Genomic DNA, 20564 nt, shown 5'->3' with positions numbered 1-20564 from the left:
CAAAAGAGGAGACACACTGTGGACAGCTCTAGAAAGCTGTAGGCCAGTGCTAAAGAGGAATGACTCTGACAAGGTGTTTCTAATTAGTTTATGTGCATGCATGTTTTATATGTGTCTGCATCGTGTGCAAGCCTGGTGCCTGAGGAAATTAGGAGAGGCTGCTGGATCCCCGGAAACGGAAGTTACAGATGGCTCTTGGCTGCCATATGGTTGCTGGAAATCAAACCCAGATCCTCTGGGAGAGCAATTAATGTTTTTACTGTGGAGCCATCTTTACAACCCCAAAAGATATTTAGCTGAAAGCTACTTGAATGTCTTCAAAAGCAAGTGAGAGCTGGGTGTGTTGTCACCTTTAATTCCTGCACTGCGGAGGAAGAGGCAGGCAGCTCTCCAAGCTGCAGGCTAGCCAAGGCTACCTAGTGAGACCCTGTCTCAAAACACAAGCGTCAGTAAGATGACACGTGTTGAAATGATGAGGGAAGTAGAACAGAAAAATCAATATTGTCAGATTGGTGAGGGAAAAGAGGTGAAGCATATCCTGTGGGTGTGGTCTAAACTGTAAAGTTACTGAAAATAGGAAGTTTATGATTTTTACTGTGCATGGTTCTCAAGTATAAACTTTATAAATGGCAGTGTCAGAAGGTTAGACGTGAGGAAAGCACGTGAGGAAAACAGTCATCTCCCTGCCCTGTAGTCTTTCTTGTTTAAGTGCTTGACCCTGTCTCAGGGTTAAAGCAGACACACGGTCATGCTCCCTTTGCCTTAATTTTTCTACTTAGGTATATAAATCTTATTTATATGTTTAAAATAGTCTAAAAAAAAAATAGAATGCCACCACTGGGCAGCAGTGGTGCATGCCTTTGATCCCAGTACTCAGGAGGCAAGGGCAGGCAGATCTCAAAAGTTCAAGGCCAGGCTGGTCACAGAGTGAGTTCCAGGACAGCCAGAGCTACACAGATAAAACCATCTCAAAAACCAAAAATAATAAATTAAACATCCAGGCTTTTACCAAGCGTGGTGGCGCACGCCTTTAATCCCAGCACTCAGGAGGCAGAGGCAGGCGGTTCATTGTGAGTTCGAGGCCAGCCTGATCTACAAAGTGAGTCCAGGACAGTCAAGGCTACACAGAGAAACCCTGTCTTGGGGGGAGGGGGGGAAACGAGGGTTTTTGTTTGTTGATTTGGTTTTGTTTAACCTGCAATAGAAAGGTCTAGATAGCTCCCTTACAAAGGATTAACATAAAATATTCTTTTATCTTGTAGGGAACTGATGGTGTAGAGTATTTATTAATTCCTGTTGACAGCGGAACATTGGCTGATTTCTTGGAGAAGGAAGAGGAGGAGGTTTAGACTCTCCTACCCTTGAACTTTATGTGGAAGGCCATTGTACCCAGCTCCAGTACGAATGCAAGTTTACATCCAACAGTAGGTCATTCTGCCCAGCATACCAGATGGTCTATTGAAGGGCAGTCATCAATTTGAACTTGATTAGCCTGGCTGGTGTACTGTCTCTAATACTATGCAGTGGTCATCGAGTGGGAGAAAAATGTGCCTTTAATTTATTACCTCTGGAGAGTTGTTGGTAGATGAACAGTGTGCTCAGGGATTTTGTGGAACTGGATGTTTTGGGGTTATTTTATACTGAATGCTGTCCCTAACTTTTAGGGCAGTCTAACACTCCAGAGCTGAATTACTACAAGTGCACTTGATTCAGATAGTCAGAGTACAGAGATGGGGTCGCACAGAGCGGACGGGGAAGGAGGTGGTCCATCTGCTTTTTCTGAAACGATAAAAGGTATTAGTGGACTTGGGCTCCACATACTTAAGACAGGTGATACTGTTCACCTGAGAGAGTGAAAGAAGTATGAAGGCATGCAGGGCATGTGTCCAGTCTAGAAAGCGTGCTCGAAATCTTGAATATCTGAACCATGACCTTGATTTTTATGATACAATTGAGAAGACAAGCTAAGAAATAAAATCCCAATTTAATTTTAGTAATTGTTTTCAGGACAATAGAAAAGAAAAAATTTCATTATTCTTGTACATTGACATTTTTTTATTTTCTTAAATAGCACACAGGTATAGTGGGTATACCCCTTTAATCCCAGCATTCAGGAGTCAGAGGCAGGCACATCGCTTCTCTCCTTCCAAAGCAACAGTGGCAGGACATGAACTCACATTTGTAATCCTAACACCAAGAAGGCTGAGGCCGGAGGAGAACCTGAGTTCAGTGCCTGGACTAGTTAGTGAGTTCTAGACTGGTCTAAGCTGCAGTGATGCCATTTCAGAAAACAACAAACATTAATAAATAAATGCACATTGGTAACATGAAACCTGCTGGTTTGCACTTTGCTTTTGTGTTGTGTGGTGTGTGAGTGTGTGCTGCTATGCAAAGGCCAGAGATGCTAAGTATGTTCTACCACTTTCTGCCTTACCTCCTTGAGGCAAGGCCTCTCATTCAACCAAAGCTCCTGATAGGCTAGGCTAGGCTGCTAGTGAGCTGTCAGTCAGCCTCGTCCCACCAGCGCTGGCCTTCCAGGCACACAGCATGGCTGTCCTTTAACATGAGTGCTGGATTCAGACTCAGTCCGCATGCTCTCAGAGCAGACCCTCGCACCCGCTGAGCCACCTCCCTAACTCCACAGACCTTGCACTTTTGCTTAACTTATCTAGTTTATTATAACGTCTAGATATAAACAAAATGTGTAATTATGGAACATGTACATTTTTGTGTTTGCCTTTATAGTTTTTAATAGGTTTACTGTTCATAAGCAAAGACCAGTCATTTTGTGGTGCTGGTTTTGAAGTGTTTGAAAAGCATTTTGAGTGCATCTTACAAATCTCATGGTACCATGGCAGAGTACTGTCCACTGCCTCACTGCTCTGCGCAGCGCTGTTCCTTCATGTCCAGCAGCTGTGACTGCCTTGAAGCTGCAGTCCCTGACTGACTTGTCTCTGGTCTGGAGATGTGATTCACCAGGGTGGGGGTGAGGGTCTCTTTTGTTGTTACCTTGTGTTTAATTTTTAGGTCAGCACGTAAAAGTACAAATCAAGATTAACTGAAGGGCAGAGACCACTGCAACTGATGCACCATCTAGAGAGCTACCTCCCACGAACGTTAAGTGCATGCTCCCAGCACTTAGCAGGCAGGAAGATCAAGAGTCCAAGGCCAGCCTCAGCTAAATAGTGAGCTGGAGGCTATCCTGGGTTACAGGAGACTGTCACAAATAAACAAAAATACCTACAGGTTTCAGTCACCTTTTCCTAGAGTTTATAAAGAGTATCTGTCTTTTAATGTACTCTTTAATTTTTACATTTGGTGAGCAAGATGGAGGAGCTGAAATGATGTCCTCTGTTACACCTCTGCAGAAGAGGGGCGGCACCACTGCTCCTCCTGCCCATCCCACTTGATCCAGATGTGTAGGTTGTGTCATCATGATATCCTTGTGCATTTTAAACCACACGGAGAGGGTCCCTGTCTGTCTCAGACAGGATAATATTAATCTTATTCTCCAAGTGAATACCCAGCATTCCTTGAAGCTCAGAAAGGAAGCCTCGTTCAGTGTTGCTGTGTTCACACAGGATGACATTTATCCCTTTGGCAGCAGCATCCAGAACATCATGGTGGGACATTTCACCTGCCGGAAGAGGAAAGAGCGAGCACTTAAATCCTAGACATAGACTCCGTGCGTGCTAAATCCCCACAGCACAAGTCCACGCTTGTATCCTAGGGCAGTGAACCAAGTTCCGTATTCCTGGGCACAGAAACGCAGGGCTTACACTGTGGTCAGGTGTCACCTGCTCACCTCTTGTGCACAAGGTCAGCACAGAAAAAGGAAACGCTCAAACTATACACATCCCTTCATGTGTCAAGCCGTGCCTGTGCTCTGGAGGAGGGTATGGGAATGAGACAGAAGACAGATGGCACTGGGGTGGTGGGTGTAAGTGTGGGCATGATGTGTCGTGGTGCATACACAGAGGTCAAAAGGCAGTTCTCTCCTCTCAGTGATCTAGAATTGAAGTCCACTCTTCAGTCTTCCCAGGCAAATGTGTTTACCCAGTGAGCCCAAAACATGCATTTTGCTTTATTTCATCTATACTTTAGTCTCATGACCTGAAGATTGTATCCAACAGTATTTTGAATGTGCCAGAATTCTTACTGTAACTTGTTAAATTTGAGTCCAGGTGGAATTTTCTTTTTACACTTCTATTACTCAAATCAGTTTTGTAGCATTTTAGACATAAATATTTTTCTTTGATACAAAATGCTGCCACAGATGGCATTATATAGCTGTAATTCTAGAATTCACAAATAATCAACTGAACAACAGCAAAAAAGGCCTTGTTAGAAAGTGAGTCCAGGATAGCCAAGGCTACACAGAGAAACTCTGTCTCGAAAAACTAAAAAAAAGAAAAGAAGAAAGTTACTGTAGCCGAGCAGTGACAGCACACACCTTTAATCCCAGTACTCAATAGGTAGAGGCAGGCAGATCCTTTGAGTTTGAGGCCAGTCTGGTCAACAGGTCTAGTTCTAGCATAGCCAAGGCTACATAGAGAAACCCTGTCTCAAAAAAAACAAGGGGGGGCGGGGGAGGCATGGCTGGGTCCAATAGTGCATACCCATAATCCCAGCACTTGGGAGGCAGACGCAGGTGGATCTCTGTGAGTTTGAGGACAGCTAAGGCTACCAAGAGAAACCTTCTCTCAAAAAAACAACAAAACAAAAACAAAAGAGAGAGAAAGTTGCAAAAAATATGTAGGGAAAACTCCAACATGTTTTGGATTTTTAAAAGCACCTCTTGTGAATCTGATGACTAAAAGTGTGGACAAAAACCATGGGGGAGCGGTGATGAACAGGATCAAAACATACAGAACTCTTGAATAACACGTGTGTGCGCCTGTGTGATGTACAATTTAGTTTGTTCATAAAAAGTTAAACGTGGGCCAGTGCTTACAGACATAAAGCCATTAAAATATATTTTTTAAATTGTTGTTTTGTTTTGTCAAGACAGGGTTTCTCTGTGTAGCTCTTGCTGTCCTGCAAATCACTCTGTAGACCAGGCTGGGCCTCAGATTCACAGATCTCCACCTGCTTCTGCCTCCCATGTCATGGGATTTAAGACATGGACCATTAGGCCAAGATAAATTTTTTTAAATATAAAAATAAGAAAAAATGTGTTCTTATTTGGGAATGTGAGCTATTTTCAACTCTACACAATAGCATTAGTTCACTATTGGGAACAGTTTGTGTCTGAGCACCCTCTAAAATATCTTAACTTTTGGAACTGTCTGAATTTATCTCATGCACAGATTTATAATTTTTAAGAACTAGAATTGTTTTTGTTTTTTTAACAGCTGTATGTGTATGGGTGTTTGCAAGTACATGTCATGTGTGTATGGGTGCCCAGGAAGGACAAGAGTATTAGCAACTCTAGTGAAACTCACTGGACCATTAGGAAAACAAGAAGAGGAGAGCAGGAGTAGAAGGGACAAGAGAATGTGACAGGATAAGTATGTTCAAAGTATACATGCATGGAAGGGTCATAATGAAATGACAGAGCTAGAAAATGATCCAGCAGACACAGCAAAGGAAGTAGTTAGAGGGCTGAGGAACAGAGGTGGACGTGCTGTACACACAGGTGTGCAAAGGGGCAGGCACCTGAAAATGCCTCCAGATATTTTTTAAAGATTATTTTTTTTATCATGTATACAATGTTCTGCCTGCATGTGATGCCTGTATGCCAAAGGAAGGCTCCAGATCTCATTACAGATGGTCATGAGCGACCATGTGGTTTCTGGGAATTGAACTCAGAACCCCTGGAAGAGCAGTCAATGCTCTTAACCTCAGCCTGCCTCCAAATCTTCTGGTCATATTCGAACAGTAAGCAGGTTAAATGATGCTGTCTATCCCTGTGTGTGCACTTAAGGGATTTCACATGTTACTGCTTCGCTGCCCATCAAGGACACCGTAGTTCACAATTCTCTCCAAGACAGCCCTCATGCTCGCTTACTCCCAGCTGTGCTGTCAGCCTCCCCACAATTCTTGAGTTAAGCTTCCTTTATCTCTGCTTGGTTTACGGATATAGCCATGACAAATTCCAAGCTTCCATATATACGTAAAGGGTTATGTGTTCACACAGGTATGAAGTGCAGCCAAGCATGCTCACACTTTACCCCTCAATGGTTCCTTGTGTAATCTCCTCAGAACAAGGGCGTTCAATCCCTTATGTGAGCGTGGAGAGTTAATATGTTGGTTTACTTTTCTCTCCACCTTATGTTTTCAGACAAAGCTGTTTATTGAGCATGAAGTTCAACTCCTCCTTGAGACTGGCTGACAGGGAGCCCTAGAGCCCTCCTGTCTTCTGTCCTCAAGGACAGAAGGAAGCAAATCCCAAGAGCCAGAAAACAGTGTTTTACCTACCAGAAGTGTACAGTGGAAGTCAGTACAAGAAAAGGGTTGAAGAGAATTAGGAGAAAGACAGTGTCAGAAAAAGAAAATCTTAGGGTTTTTGGTTGGTCATTTTTGAGCTCATCACTGAAAGCACAAAAAGAAGGACACTAGAAAGGCGCGATAAGCAGAGAGAGCTCTTAAGCACGGCTGCATGAGAAGTTAGGCCTCACCTGGGTAAGAGAGGGCTCACCAATGCCTAGTTTCCAAGTAGTAATAGTTGGAATACTTAAATTTGGGACTAGGCATGGTGGCACAAGTCTGTCATCTCAGCCAATGGAAACAGGCAAAAGAATTGCTATAAGTTCAAGGCCAGCCTGGTTAACATGTCCAGGTCTAAGCCAGTCAGGGGTACACAGACTATGTCAAACCAAAAGCAGCTGGGTGGTGCACATCTTTAATCCCAGCATGCACAAGGCAGACTGAGGATCCTTGAGATCAGCGTGGTCTACAAGGTGAGTTCCAGGCCACTGAGACCCTGCCTCAAAGGTTTGATGGTGGTGAGCTGGCTCACTGACTAAGGGCACTTACCCTCAGGCTGACAACTCAAGGTCAATCCCAGGACCCCATGTGGTGAGAACCTACTCCTACCAGTTGTCTCCTGAGTTCGACGTGTGCACTGTGGCACACACAATAGAAGTAAAACCCCCAAACAAAAACAATAAAGACTAATTTGGGAAAACATTAGAGGCACAATGCAGTACTTCAGGTAGGATATATGCTTGTATAGAGATAAAGGAAGGTTCCAGAAAGATTTCAGAGCTTGACCTGATGGAACTATTAACTGGATTTTGGGCCAAAAGGAACCTCTTTCCAGCCCAGGTGGCAAGGAAGAAAGCATCCCACTAGCTGACATAAAATCTGAGAAGAAAAGTAGTTAAATAAATAATGGCTGAAATGAACTTTGGGGCAAACTAATAGATTGTCAAGTGATTTCTCCCCTCTGTTGACAACACCATATGCCTTCAATTTGATAGCATTCTTGTTTAGTTCAAGTTCAGAACACACTTATGAGGGGCTGGTGGCATGACCCGGTAGCAGAGTGTTGGCTGGTATGCAGGAGGCTCTGGGTTCAAGGCCCTGCACTGCAAAAACAAAAACAGAAAGGAAAGGGGAGACGCTGTTGATTATACCTCAGCTGCCCCACAGTCCTGAAACCTGCTAGTTGTTGGAGTGTGGTCTACTGCTTTGTATTTGTTAATTGCTTGCCTCCCCAGATTCTTACTGGAGACTGCACAACCCAAGTACTGCTGTTTAACCTTGCCTCTCTGTTTGATAAAAAAAAAGCCTGGGCAGGGCTGGAGGAAGGTAGGCACAGCAAAGGCTCAAGGGCTTGGGGACAGAGAGGATCTTGGGAAAGAGATGTAGTTAGGTACTAGAGGAGGAGAAGGAAGAGGATGGTCTTGGGATAGAAAGGAGCCATGTGGGCCAAGAGGAGGGACTGTAAAGTCCCACATGGAAGAGATGGCCCAGATGAACAGTCTTAGCAAGTACTGTGGGATAATGGACGGGAGGCAGCCCAGATGGAAATTATTAGAAGCAGATGGCATGAGATGGAGGCTGAGATACAATAGAATATAGCTTAGGAGTTAATATCTGCCATGCCCCAGGAGATAAAGCTACTCTTAAAAAATACCCGGTGTCTGTGTCTTTTGGGGTAAATAATACCACTGTGATAATTATAAGCGGAACAGTAAACATTTATTAGGCATTACTTTTAACAACAACAGCTAGTTCTGAATGTTTAAGAAATTAAGTAAGGTTGAGGAAGAGCTCAAGAAATTGCCGTACCTGTGAGGTAAAGGTCAGCCTCCACACCTTGGAGAATGCTGCCCCCAGAGCCAGCGCACAGAGCCACAGTTGTGACTGGGGACTCTGCAGGACAAAAGCAGCAAGCGTGGCGTTATTATAGAGACACAGCCCTTCAGTTCAACAAGCAGACTGACTAGTCTCTTCACCATTGTATGAATCAAAAATGGGTGTGCTAGGGGCACACCTATCAGCCCAGTATTTGGGAGGTAAGAGGCGGGTCTATCACTGGAATCGAGGCCAGCCTGGTCTACATAGTTTCAGGACAACCAGGGCTACACTGTGAGATCCTGTCTCAAAAACACAAAGCAACAGCAAAACCAAAAGGAGGGCTGAGGGCACATACCTATAACCCCAGCTCTGTGAGGAGGACCCAAAGTCAGGCAGGGCCAGCTGAAATTTGAACTTGGATACAACTAGTGATGCTTCTGCCTCCGCTCCACAGTGTCCAGCGTACAGGTGTGCACTAGCATGCCTAGCTCCATCCTTGATACCCCACAGGGAGCACAAGATAAGAGCACTGTTCCTTCAAATATTGCTGCAAAAACCCAGGAGCCTCTGAGGACTAGCAATGTGGCAGCTCCCGGCTCTGCCTCAGCATATAACAAACCTCAGCTGGGTCCACAGACAGTGGCCAGAGGGCTAAGGACCTAACAGGGCAAGTTAGAGCAATACAGAGCAGGAAAGATGGCTGTCAGGTAAAAGTACCTACTGCTCTCCCAGAGGGCCCAAGTGTGGTTCCCAGCATCCATGTCTGGTAGCTACCACCACCTGTAATTTCATCTCCAGGGGGTTTGACAACATACAAACACTTCCAAGTTAAATAAATCTTAAAATAAAAAATAAATAAATAAAGCAATATGTTACAAATATATTAGGCACCTCCTCCTTACGGTGTAGCCTTGGCTCACCTGTAGCTCACTATGTAGATCACTATGCACAGAGATCCAGCTGCACTGCCAGGTGGTAGAAGTAAAGGTGTGTATCACCACACCCAGCCCAGTGTAGACTCTTTGCCTAGTGATTTAAAACCCTCTACTCCGTCTGCAGACCTCCAATGCTGACAGAGAACACACAACAGCTAAGAAATGTTATCATTTAGGCTAGAGAGATATATTACACATTGTAAGCCTCGCAGCACCCTGAGCTGCTGTCACGTTCTACCGCTTACATGAATAAAAGCAGTATACACATGCAATCCCAGCACTTGGCAGATAGAGGCAAAAGGAACAGGAGTTTGAGCCCATCCTATGCTCTATGAGATCGAGTGTCAAAAACGAATAAAACCCAAATGATCCAAAGTCACAGTAGATCTGTAGGTGATGGAAAAAGATATTTACCTAAGGTCTTCCCTACTCCGAGAGCTAAGCGAATATGAGCTAGCTTTAGGTGACTTTTGATTCGCTCTATCATTGTTGCCAGGGAGACAGATTCCTTCAGTGTGCACAACCGTCCCATTCCAGTATGCAGAAGCAAAGGCTGAAGAAAAACACAAGTTAGAAACACTCAGTCCCGAGTCCTAAGAAATGTATAAAGCTGGGATCAGTGAGATGTGTGTACATAAACTTCAGCTGAAGTGTGGGGTGCCAAGTGAACACAAGCATCTTAACTTCCGGGAGCTCACAGCCTCCTAGATATTTAACACATAATCACACCTAAGCTTTACAGTTCAAGGTAGGTGCTACTGTTAAGGGAACGTAAAAGAATGACAAACCAGGAGCAGGAGAGATGGCTCAGCAATTGAGAAGAGTACTTGCTGCTCTTGCAGAAGCCCCAGATTTGGTTCACAGCACTCACATGGCATCTCACAACCACCAAGGGATCCAGCACTTTCTTCTGCCTCCATAGGCACTGACCATACAGGGTACACACACATACATGCACACAAGACACTCATATGCATAAAACAAAAATCATTTTAAAAAGGGAGTAGCTAGGCGGTGGTGGTGCCTGCCTTTCATCCCAGCACTCGGGAGGTGGAGGCAGGTGGATCTCTGTGAGTTTGAGGCCAGCCTAGTCAACAAAGTGAGTCCAGGACAGGCAGGACTATAAGAGAAACCTTGTCTTGAAGAAAAAAAAAAAAAAAAGGCAGTGGGTGGGAGGGAATAACTAAATGAGCTGGGACTGGAAAAGATATATACATATACTTTTTTTGTTGTTGTTTGACTGGGATTTAGACCTTAGAGAAAACCAGGAAGGAGATAAGAAAAAAGAGCGGTGTCAAGTGCATTATGAAAGGATAGGGGCAGGAGGGGACATGGAAGAACATTCTAAGCCAAAAGACATGAGCAATGTGGGCAGAGGAGCCCAGCTCAAAGGGCTTCAGAGGGACCAATATTAGCAACGGGGCTAGAGACGGATCTTGTGACACTCTGGCAAAGAAGTGGCCGCTTTCCTGCTCTTGTCCTGAAAGTCTGCCTGAGGCTATGTCCAAAAGTTTTAGTAAAGGAGATTTCAAGAAAGCCTAATATTGACTCTGCTGTGTAGTTACTAGCAATTGCTCTTTTGAATGTCTACAATGAGAAAGAGCAAGCAGGGCAAAAAGGGATTTAAAAATGTAGTTTGAAGAGGAAAAAAGCATGGAGAAATGTAAAGCTAGAGCCAAGGCTAACGCTCCAGAGACAGGGAGAGGCCTGATAGGAAATGGAGGCAAAGTGCCCTCAGGGTAAGACCTGTGTGTCGGCACAGCTGAGCTCCCAGCTTGTGGAAAACCCTAAGGAATTTCCTGCTCCTAAAAAGCAACAACCACCAAAGCTTCTGCAGACACAGGGGCCAGGCTCTACCTCATCTGGGCAGCCAAACTTGGCAGAGTTGCCCACGTGGTTCTGGGTTTAGGGTCATGAAGGATAAACTAGGAGAGGTATCAAGAAATCTTCCTGCATGGTTATGGAGAGCCACTGAAGCTATAGGCATGTGGCAGGGGAGTCCCTACACAGAAGTCCCGAGAAGCCAGAGCCATGGGATACTGCCTAGGAAAGCGGCAGATGAAGGTGGGACCAGCTCAAGAGAGAGAGAGTGAGGGCTAAGGTTATGTTCTAAGTTTTAGTTACTATGCTTTAAGAGATCTATAAAACAAAAATGCCTCTAACCCCACTTGCCCAGAGGAAGATCAACCTGTAAGACCCAAGGGCTGTTGTTCATGTAAGATACCAAGCCACGTGTTTTCATTTCTGTGAACAAGATTGGTTACCCCAGCTGCACAGGATGTGCTCGATCACACATAGGACGGAGGGGCACAGGCAGGATGGAAGTCAGGATGTACCTCTGCCCCAATTGGATGAAGGCAGGAAGCATGCAGCCTTGTGGGCTGTGCCTTTATAAGTACCTGGCTAATGTAATTCATGCTCATTCTCTGGAATCCTAAGTGTGGCCTGGCAAGTGTCTGTAGGCTTAAGGTCATTGTGTAATTCAGACACTGACTTCTTTAACCCCCATATCTGGTTGCACCTCTTATTCTGAGAATCTCCTGTCTCAGTGTTGTAACACTGCTCCCCAGCTGTCCCCTGACACCCCAGTAAAGCAGCTTACGGCCAACTGCTGAGCAGGAGAGAAAGTAAGGTTGGATTTCCTGCCATCTAAAGGAGGAGGAGTTAGAGGAGGAAACAGGGGATTCAGCCACAGGCAGAGGTCCAGGAGAGAGAGCTCCACAGAGAAAACCACAAAGTGCAACTACCTCTGGGATGAATCCTGGGAGGAAGCCAGATTAGCTTACAAGGTTAAGAAAAGAGTTAATACTGCTCAGTTACTGTGCTATGACGCTTGTTTAAATAATATAATAGAGTCTCAATTATTTGTGTGATAGCTGGGTTAAAAGAGAAACTGAGAAACAAACACACTTTTATTAAAAGCAACTATAACAAGTGCCCATTGTCCTGGCCATCATTTAATAAAGCTTGCTTCAAATTTGGCTCAAAAATTGTGGCCGTGGTCTTATTCTTGCCCAGTGGCATCAACAAGAGAAGTGTGCTGCTGTCAGCAAAGCCATAAAGGAAGAGCCATCTAAGCCTTTGGCCACCAGACACAGAGCTACAGGATTTGGAGTTGACCCTGTTGGTTTCCTTCTGCTCTGTCTCAGGTATTTCCTCACTATGCCACCATTTCCTCCTTTTTGGAATGGTAATATATACTCTGTGCTATTATATGCTGGAAGTATATAATTTGCATTTTGATTTTACTAGGCCTTACAACTAAAAGACTGCCTTGAGTTTCAGAAGAGACACTGAACTTTGGTCTTTTAAACAGTACTGAGACTATGAAAGACTATGGAGGGCTGGAGAGACAGCTAAGTGGTTAAGAGTGCCGCCTGCTCTTCCAGAGGTCCTGGGTTCAATTCTCAGCAACCACATGGTGGCTCACAACCATCTACGATATATGATGCCCTCTTATGCAGACAAAGCACACGTATACAATAAATAAAAAATAAAATGAATAAATATATAAATAAAAGAAAGACTACGGAGACTTTTGAAGTTGGACTAAATGCATTCATTTTTCCTGATGACATGGCCACGATCCTCTGGAGACCCATCAAGTGGGTTGAGTGAAAACAGCCCCACCCCATAGGCTCATACATTTGAATACTTGGTCCCCAGTTGTAAAACCGTTTGGGAAGGATTAGGAGGTGTGGCCTGGTTAGAAGAAGTCACTGGAGGCAGGCTTTGAGGCTTCCTAAGTCTCAAGTGTCCTCTCTCTGCTGCACAATGCTGTCATGCCTTTTCTCTGCCACCTCTAACCCCCTGAATCCAGAAGCCCAATTACACTCTTTATGTACACTGCCTTGGTCATGGTGTTTTGTCCTAGCAATAGAAAAAGAACTAAAACAGGAGGGCAATAAACACCCAAGTCTAAAACCACAGAGAAGTAAGTACCAATGATTTCCTAGTCTTAGGCTGTCTCCTCACAATAGTTTCCAGGAATATGTCCTCAACATAGTACGTGTCTGTGTGTTGTGTGCACCATCAGTTCTCTCCTTCACTTGTGAGTTCTATGGATCAAACTCCGGTCGCCAGGCTTACACCACAGTCACCTTTGTTAGACTAACATTTTACAAGTGAACTTGCAGCACAAGAACAATTGTAGTGCAACCCACCAATATTCACACATAAAACACACCTAGTATCTGCATGCCAGTCACGCATCAACACAGCTGCTAAAATCCATAGCAACAGCAGCATGAGGGCAGAAAGAATTTTTGTTTACCTTCTCCAGTGAAAGAATTTCAGTTTTCTGATAAAGTTCTCTGTCCTGGGAGAGAAAAGCTACCACCTGCATCAAAGTCTTCTGAGTACAATTCAGACTGATCCGTGTTTGCTCCTCATCATCACACCTAAAAAAAAAAAATTAGTTGCTCAACTAGCATAGAAATATTTTAAATGCCAGGCGGTGATGGCGCTCACCTTTAATCCCAGCACTCGGGAGGCAGAAGCAGGCAGATCTCTTGTGAGTTCAAGGCCAGCCTGATCGACAGAGCAAGTTCCAAGACAGCCATGGCTATGCAGAGAAGCCCTGTCTCGAAAAACAAAAAAACAAAAAGTATTTTAAATATCCCACAGTCTATAACCTGCCATAACAGATTTATATGAAACCAAAGAGGTGATCAACAGAATTTAACTTAATCCCAGACCAATACAAGGTCCTCAAACCACAGCGGCTCAGGACCTTACATCTTAAGCCTAGCAGCTTAAAACAACAATGGCTACATCCTTCAAAATGTCCAGTTAAAATACATCTTTGAATAGAGCTAGAGAAAATGGAAGTTTTATCTTTTTGTCCATGTATGTGTGTGCATGCATATGTGTAAGTGTGCCTGACACAGTGAATCAGAGGACAACTTCTGGAAGTCCATTTCCTCTTTCTACCATGCGGGTCCTAGAGATCAAAACCAAGGCCCATCAGGGTTAGCAGAAAGTGTCTACCCTAGGAGAGTAATTGTTAGTCAGTGACTCCAGAATACACAGAATAGGATATGAAGGCTCAGATCTGCATTTGTAATAAGCATCCAGAAAGGACAGACAGCCCTTGAGCAGCTGTGCTGTAGGGATTCTCAAACAAAGTTGTATCAAGAGTTTTATCATCACAGCAGGGCATGGCATGGTGGTGCATACTTTAATCCCAGCACTCCGGAGGCAGAGGCAGGCGGATCAATGTGAGTTCGAGGCTAGTCTGGTCTACAAAGTGAGTCCAGGACAGCCAAGGCTACACAGAGAAACCCTGTCTCGAAAAAGAAAAAAAATTTTTTTTATCGCCTGGCATGAGGCCAAGTGCCTGTGATTCCCACACCCAGAAGACTGAGGCAGAAGGGACTTTAACAAGTTTAGGCCAGACTCAGCCACATACAAACCTCCAAACAGAAACAAAACACTTGCAGTTTGGTTGTTGCAGAATTCTAAAAAGATACTTTAAAGGCTGTCTGACCTAGTCGGGTAACACATGCCTGTAATCCCAGCACTTGGGAAATAGAGGCAAGATCAGGAGTTAAGAGGCCAACCTGGGCTACACAAGCCTCAGGCTCCATCAGAGACAAACAAGCCAGGTGCAGCGTCACATGCCTTTGATTCTAATTCTTGGGAAGCAGAAGCAAGGGTTCTCTGTGAGCTCAAGGCCAGCTTGGTCTACAGGACTAAAGAGAAAAGACCCCCATCTCAAAAACAAAACCAATAAGCCCAAAAGATAAAAGTCAAACAGATGGTCTGGAGAAATGGCTTTGCAGTGAAGGGCACCTGTGCTCTTTGTAAAGGAGAAGAGCTCAGTTCCTAGCACCCACATCATGTCACTTAGTTAAGAAAACAACACATATGCCTGGTGTGGTGGAGCACGTCTTAATCCCAGGAGGGGGAATGGGTCTCTGAGTTTGAGGCCAGCCTGGTCTAAGAGTTGCAGGACAGGCAGTCCTGGTACAGTGAGATACAGTGAGATATAGTGAGACCCTGTCTCAAGAAATAAACAAATAAAATGAAGGCAAACCAAGGTGTAAATCAAAAGTGTATTTCTTTATATTCCTATGTATGTTTGTAAGTGTACCAGTTTCTCTGGTGGGTGGGCGGGCCATGCCTGTATCCCTTGGAAGGCTGCGGCCAGTGTGGGCTACAGAGTGAGACTGTCCCACAACACAGAAGGACCCAGGTCTCTGTAAACAGGGGAAAGGGTTATATGGATTGTGAATCTTCATTTTTATTCGTTTATTCAGCGTGTATGTTTATTTGCATGCAGAGTACACATACAGAAGACAGAGGACAACTTTAGGACTTGGTCCCCTTCCTCCACCATGTGGGTTCGGGGACCAAACCTGGGGCATAATGCTTGGCAGCAATTAATTGCCTTTTACACACTGAGCCATCTCAAAAGCTACTGTTTGATTTTTTGTTTGTTTTTGTGTTTTGTTTTTCTAGACAGAGTTTCTCTGAGTAGCCTTTGCTGTCCTGGACCAGGCTGGCCTCGAACTCACAGAGATCCACCTGCCCCTCCCTCCCGCCTCTGCTAGCTTTTTATATCCTCTCCTGTTCCCAGAAGTCCAAGAGCCACCTGACACTTAAGGACATCGGGTCATTTAAAGGGCCAGGCGCATACTATTTCATACTACACTTGGGGCCCAGGCACACATGGGATACACAGACATAAGTGCAGGCAAAACACCCATAAATATAAACAAATAAAATTTAAAAAGAAGAGCCAGGAGTAGTAGCTCACACCTGTTACCCAAACACTTGGAGGCACAAGGACAGGAGTCTGCAGCCAGCCTGGATACATCATGAGACCCTGTCTCAAAAACAAACAACAAAAAGAACACAAAGCTTACAGTAAACAAACAAAGCACCAGAGAAGGCGCACCCAGCCGGTTCAGTGGGCAAAGCCGCATGAGTTCAGCCTTTGGATCCCATGCAGTGGAAGGAGAGAACTGCAGTGAACACACCCTCAATTTGTCTTCTGACCTCCACATGCACTATGGTGTGCACGCATCCATACAAACACACACACTAAATAAATAACGTATATAACGTACGTAGCAGGAAAAGAAGTGACAGCAACATTTCCAATTCCTTTCACTGCAGACATGACTTTCTCCACGTCTTGGGTGTGTTTCACGCTGAACTCCAGCCGGTGAGTCCCCTCGGTGGGGCAGTCGGGAGCTTTGGAAGGGTGGATGGGCCTGGTGGTGCAAGGTCCTAAAGAGAAGACGGTGGGGAAACAAGGGTTTTGCAGCGCTTGAGAACCGGAGATGAGGAGCGATGGGTAAAATCTCTGTGAAGTGTCTCAGAATTCATTCCCAGGAATGTTCGTATTCGTGAGCGTACTCATTACCAGTCACCATAACTAGCGCTGGTCTGGACATGCAAAGGAAAAACCTACTTTCCCCCTTCCCTTCCTGAAGACTCATAGTTCAGAAAACCTTGGACAAAAAGACTGAATCACTGAATTTTTTTTTTTTTTAAATTATCCTCTGTTTGGTCAATCTACTCATTTAAAGCAACGTATAGATCACAAATACTTATATATTGAACTTATTTATAGTGACCATTTTATTATAAAAGCTTTATTCTAAGGCCTGGTATTGTAGTAGACACCTTTAATGCCAGAACTGAGGAGGCAGAGGCAGGTGGATCTCTGAGTTTGAGGCCAGCCTGGTCTACAGAGTAAGTTCCAGGGCAAGGCTACATGGTGAGACTGAAAAAGAAAAAAAACAAAACAAGAACAGCAAAATTGCTTTAGCCCCAAATGAGAGCCAAAATAAAGCTCACCCATGGCGGATCCATTCATTCATGCTGTGATGGAAGCATTCTGTGAGACCCGTGCTAGGCTGCCTGTGAGACCCCGTGCTAGGCTGCCTGTGGTCCACCTGAGACCCCGTGCTAGGCTGCCTGTGAGACCCCGTGCTAGGCTGCCTGTGGTCCATCTGAGACCCCATGCTAGGCTGCCTGTGAGACCCCGTGGTAGGCTGCCTGTGAGACCTCGTGCTAGGCTGCCTGTGAGACCCTGTGCTAGGCTGCCTGTGGTCCACCTGAGACCCCGTGCTAGGCTGCCTGTGAGACCCTGTGCTAGGCTGCCTGTGGTCCACAGGCCTCTAATTCTACCATTGCATAAAGCAACTTCCCACATAAGACTAAGAACCTGAGCTCAGCTGCAGAGAGACCCACAGTGGAAGAGAGAACCAACTCCTGAAAGCTGTCCTCTCACCTCCACAAACACGTGCTCCCACAGTCACAAAACAATAACAACAAAGGTAAACAAATAAAAACAAGATAACAACAAAGCAGACAAAAGGCCTGATGTCTATGTAACTAACCTAACAAGCATACCCTGAGATCCTCAGCTATGACTCAAGCAGCTGTGGGTGCCTGCAGGGCCGCCACCATGTCACCTGACTTAACAACCATGATGCCTGTCCAGCAATCAAGACCCATGCATGCTCTGCTTACTCACCAAGGTTACCACGCTGCCCTCCCTGTGCTGGATCGCTTTTGTCAGCTTGACACAGGCCAGGGTCATCCGGGGGAAAAAGGAAATCTCAATTGAAAAAAGTGCCTCCATCACATTGCTTGTAGGCAAGTCTGTGGGGCACTTTCTTGATTAAAGATTGATGTGGAAGGACCCAGGCCCTGAAGAGGTGGTCCTGGGTTATATAGAGGGCCAGGTGTGGTGGCACACGCCTTTAATCCCAGCACTCGGGAGGGAGAGGCAGGTGGATTGCTGTGAGTTTGATGCCAGCCTGGTCTACAGAGTGAGTCTAGGATAGTCAGGGCTACATAGAGAAACTCTGTCTTGGGAAAAAGAAAAAGCAAACAAACAAACAAAAACAAGAAAGCAAGCTGAGCAAGTCATGAGGGGCAAACCAGTAAAACTCTTTCCTTCTCAGGGCGCTTTTGGCCTTGGTGTTTAACACAGCAAATGAAGACAATCCACTACATAGAGTCCGGGGCCAGCCTGAGCTACATGTGACCCAGCAGCCAAACAACCAAAAAAGTCCCATGGTTTGTTTTCCTTTTATTTAGGTTTTGGTGGGATGACATGATGTTTGGCTTTATGGCTCAGGCTGGCCTTAAACTCAAGCTCTTCCTGACGTGGCTTCCTGGATGCTTAGAGAACAGGATTTTGGATTACAGGATTAGACCACAACAAACCTAATTTACAATGTTTCAGCTTTCTTTTCTTTTCTTTTTTTTTTTTAAACATTTTGTTTAGATTTTTTATTTCATTGTTTTATATGTATGAGGATTTTGCCTGCGTGTATGTATATGCACTATGTGTGTGCATACATGCATATACAGAGGGCAGAAGAGAGCATTGGCTCCCTTGGGACTGGAGTTAGATAGTTGAGAGCCTCCATCAGGACCTCTGTAAGAGCAACAAAAAGTATACTTAATTGTTGGACCAATTCTCCAGCCCCCAAATAGTTCATTTTTCAAATGAAACTTGGGCTGGAAAGGCAGTTCAGAGTTGGAGAGCACTACTTGCTCTTGGAGAGGGCCTGGGTTCAATTCCCAGCACCTGCATGGCTCTACACAACTGTCTGTAGCTCCAACTCTAGAAGATCCAAAACGCTCCTCTCACCTGTGTGGGCACTGCACATATGTGGAGCACTTACATACAAGCAGACAAAACACTCAGCAGATAGAAAAACAAAATATGCCTTACCATATTTAAGCAATGCATTATTTTGAATATTATACAAAAGTAGAAAAACCTGTTGCCCCTAAGAAACACCATTGTAACTTTGCTAGTAAGATATTCTAAAATTTCAAAAGTACTTGTAGGGAAGTCATTAAATATGAAAGGATATGAGGTTTCTCACCAAGCCCCTTAGCCAGCCAGCTGTTGACCCCCTGAGGTGCGGCGTCATAGGCTGTGTGGGGAGAGTAGATGGCAACCCTGTTCTCCAAGGCCCGGATCACCAGGCGCTCCTTCCATGTCTTCCAAGTCAGGTGCTTCATGGGCCGGAAGATAGGAGGATGGTAGGAGAGGACGAGATCTGCCTTCCTCTGCAGAGCCTCCTCCATGACCTCCTCAGTCAAGTCATTGGTCAGGAAGAGCGTATTGACAGTATGGGGAGGGCTTGGTTCCACCAGTAATCCCACATTGTCCCAGCTCTCCGCGAAGGAGAGGGATGCAAAGTCATTCAGGGAGGAAAGAAGAGCCTTCAGATCCATGAGGGAACGCGAAGGAGAACTGCAGAGCCAGGACTGGGCACGCCGGACACTTGTGTGGGCCAGGCGTGCGGACGACAGCATATAGAAGCCAGGTAAAACTGTCTGGAGGCAAAACGTAAGAAAAGGTGTGTAGAGCCAGGCGTGGTGGCGCACGCCCTTAATCCCAGCATTCGGGAGGCAGAGGCAGGTGGATCGCTGTGAGTTCGAGGCCAGCCTGGTCTACAAAGTGAGTCCAGGATGGCCAAGGCTACACAGAGAAACCCTGTCTCGGGGAAAAAAAAGGTGTGTATTTATGTACAGTTCATTTCTGCACCTTGAAGCAATAAATCATATTAGTAAAATAGTTGTCGCCACAGACCCAGATTTAAACAGTGGCCTGCCACTCTACAGCATATTGGGCTCAGCTAAGTCATTTGACCTCTTTTTTCTGTCATATACAAAATGGAGACATTGCAACCTACCTCACAGCTGTCTAAAGAGGCAAAGGAATTACTATAGCGCCTAGCAAGCTGGGAGACATCATCTTATGTGCCAGTCACTCTCTTCACCGTTCCTTCCAACCTTACACCCTGCATCTCTGCTGCACTCACAACACAAACCCACACCAAGATATACACATAATTGAAACAAACATATTTAAGGTAGAGTGCTTGCCTAGCACCCAGGGGGATTCAGCCCCCAGCGCCGAATAAACTGGGAGTGGTGACACGTGTCTGTAATTCCAGCCCTTGCTCGATTAAGAGGCAGCAGGATCTAAGTAAGGTTCAAGGCCAGCCTGGGTTACACTAAAGACCCTGTCACCAACATTTGAAATGAAATGCTTGAGTGCATGAGCAAGAATTGAGGCAAACAGGTCATTCCACAAATGAGCAGAGCCAAGGCAAGAGAAGCCCAGAGGCACTGCCGCTGAATAAAAACCGAGGGCGCCCGAGAGAAACGGGGAGGAAACGCACAGGGCATTTACACACATGTTCTGTGGTCCTTCAGCTAAATGGTGGAAGGGCAGCGTTTCACACCAATGCAGCCCGGCGTGGGGGCGCACGCCTATCATCCCAGAGCTTCCAGCACTCGGGAGGCAGAGGCAGGCGGATCACTGTGAGTTCGAGGCCAGCCTGGTCTAATACAATGAGCCTAGGACAGCCAAGGCTAAACGGAGAAACCCTGTCT

The 20564-nt window shown here is 45.3% G+C and overlaps 2 protein-coding genes across 3 annotated transcripts in view; one reads left to right on the top strand and one right to left on the bottom strand.

The window, feature by feature from the left end:
* Positions 1-1572, top strand: part of Orc2 (origin recognition complex subunit 2) — a 33516-nt gene extending 31944 nt beyond the window's left edge. Inside the window, exon 16 of the mRNA XM_051154528.1 lies at positions 1263-1572. Coding sequence (XP_051010485.1) covers positions 1263-1349 — 87 coding nt within the window. The 3' untranslated portion in view covers positions 1350-1572. The remainder of the gene's footprint in view (positions 1-1262) is intronic.
* A 1630-nt stretch (positions 1573-3202) lies between these two features.
* Positions 3203-19505, bottom strand: Nif3l1 (NGG1 interacting factor 3 like 1). Of its 2 annotated transcripts, XM_051153850.1 has the most exons (6): positions 19043-19505; positions 16256-16418; positions 13456-13582; positions 9597-9735; positions 8239-8322; positions 3203-3637 (listed from the first exon to the last, which is right to left on the bottom strand). In XM_051153850.1, exons 1-6 carry the CDS (start codon positions 19476-19478, stop codon positions 3453-3455), a joined length of 1134 nt encoding a protein of 377 aa, XP_051009807.1. In that variant the 5' UTR covers positions 19479-19505; the 3' UTR covers positions 3203-3452. The 2 variants fall into 2 exon arrangements, with proteins under 2 accessions (XP_051009807.1, XP_051009808.1); XM_051153851.1 differs by lacking the exon at positions 9597-9735 and having other exon boundaries at positions 3456-3637.
* Between the last annotated feature and the right edge of the window lie 1059 nt (positions 19506-20564).

This window comes from Acomys russatus, chromosome 12 (assembly GCF_903995435.1).
Source record: "Acomys russatus chromosome 12, mAcoRus1.1, whole genome shotgun sequence".
In the NCBI taxonomy this organism is placed as follows: Eukaryota; Metazoa; Chordata; class Mammalia; order Rodentia; family Muridae; genus Acomys; species Acomys russatus.
This window is presented reverse-complemented; position numbering and strand designations above follow the sequence as displayed.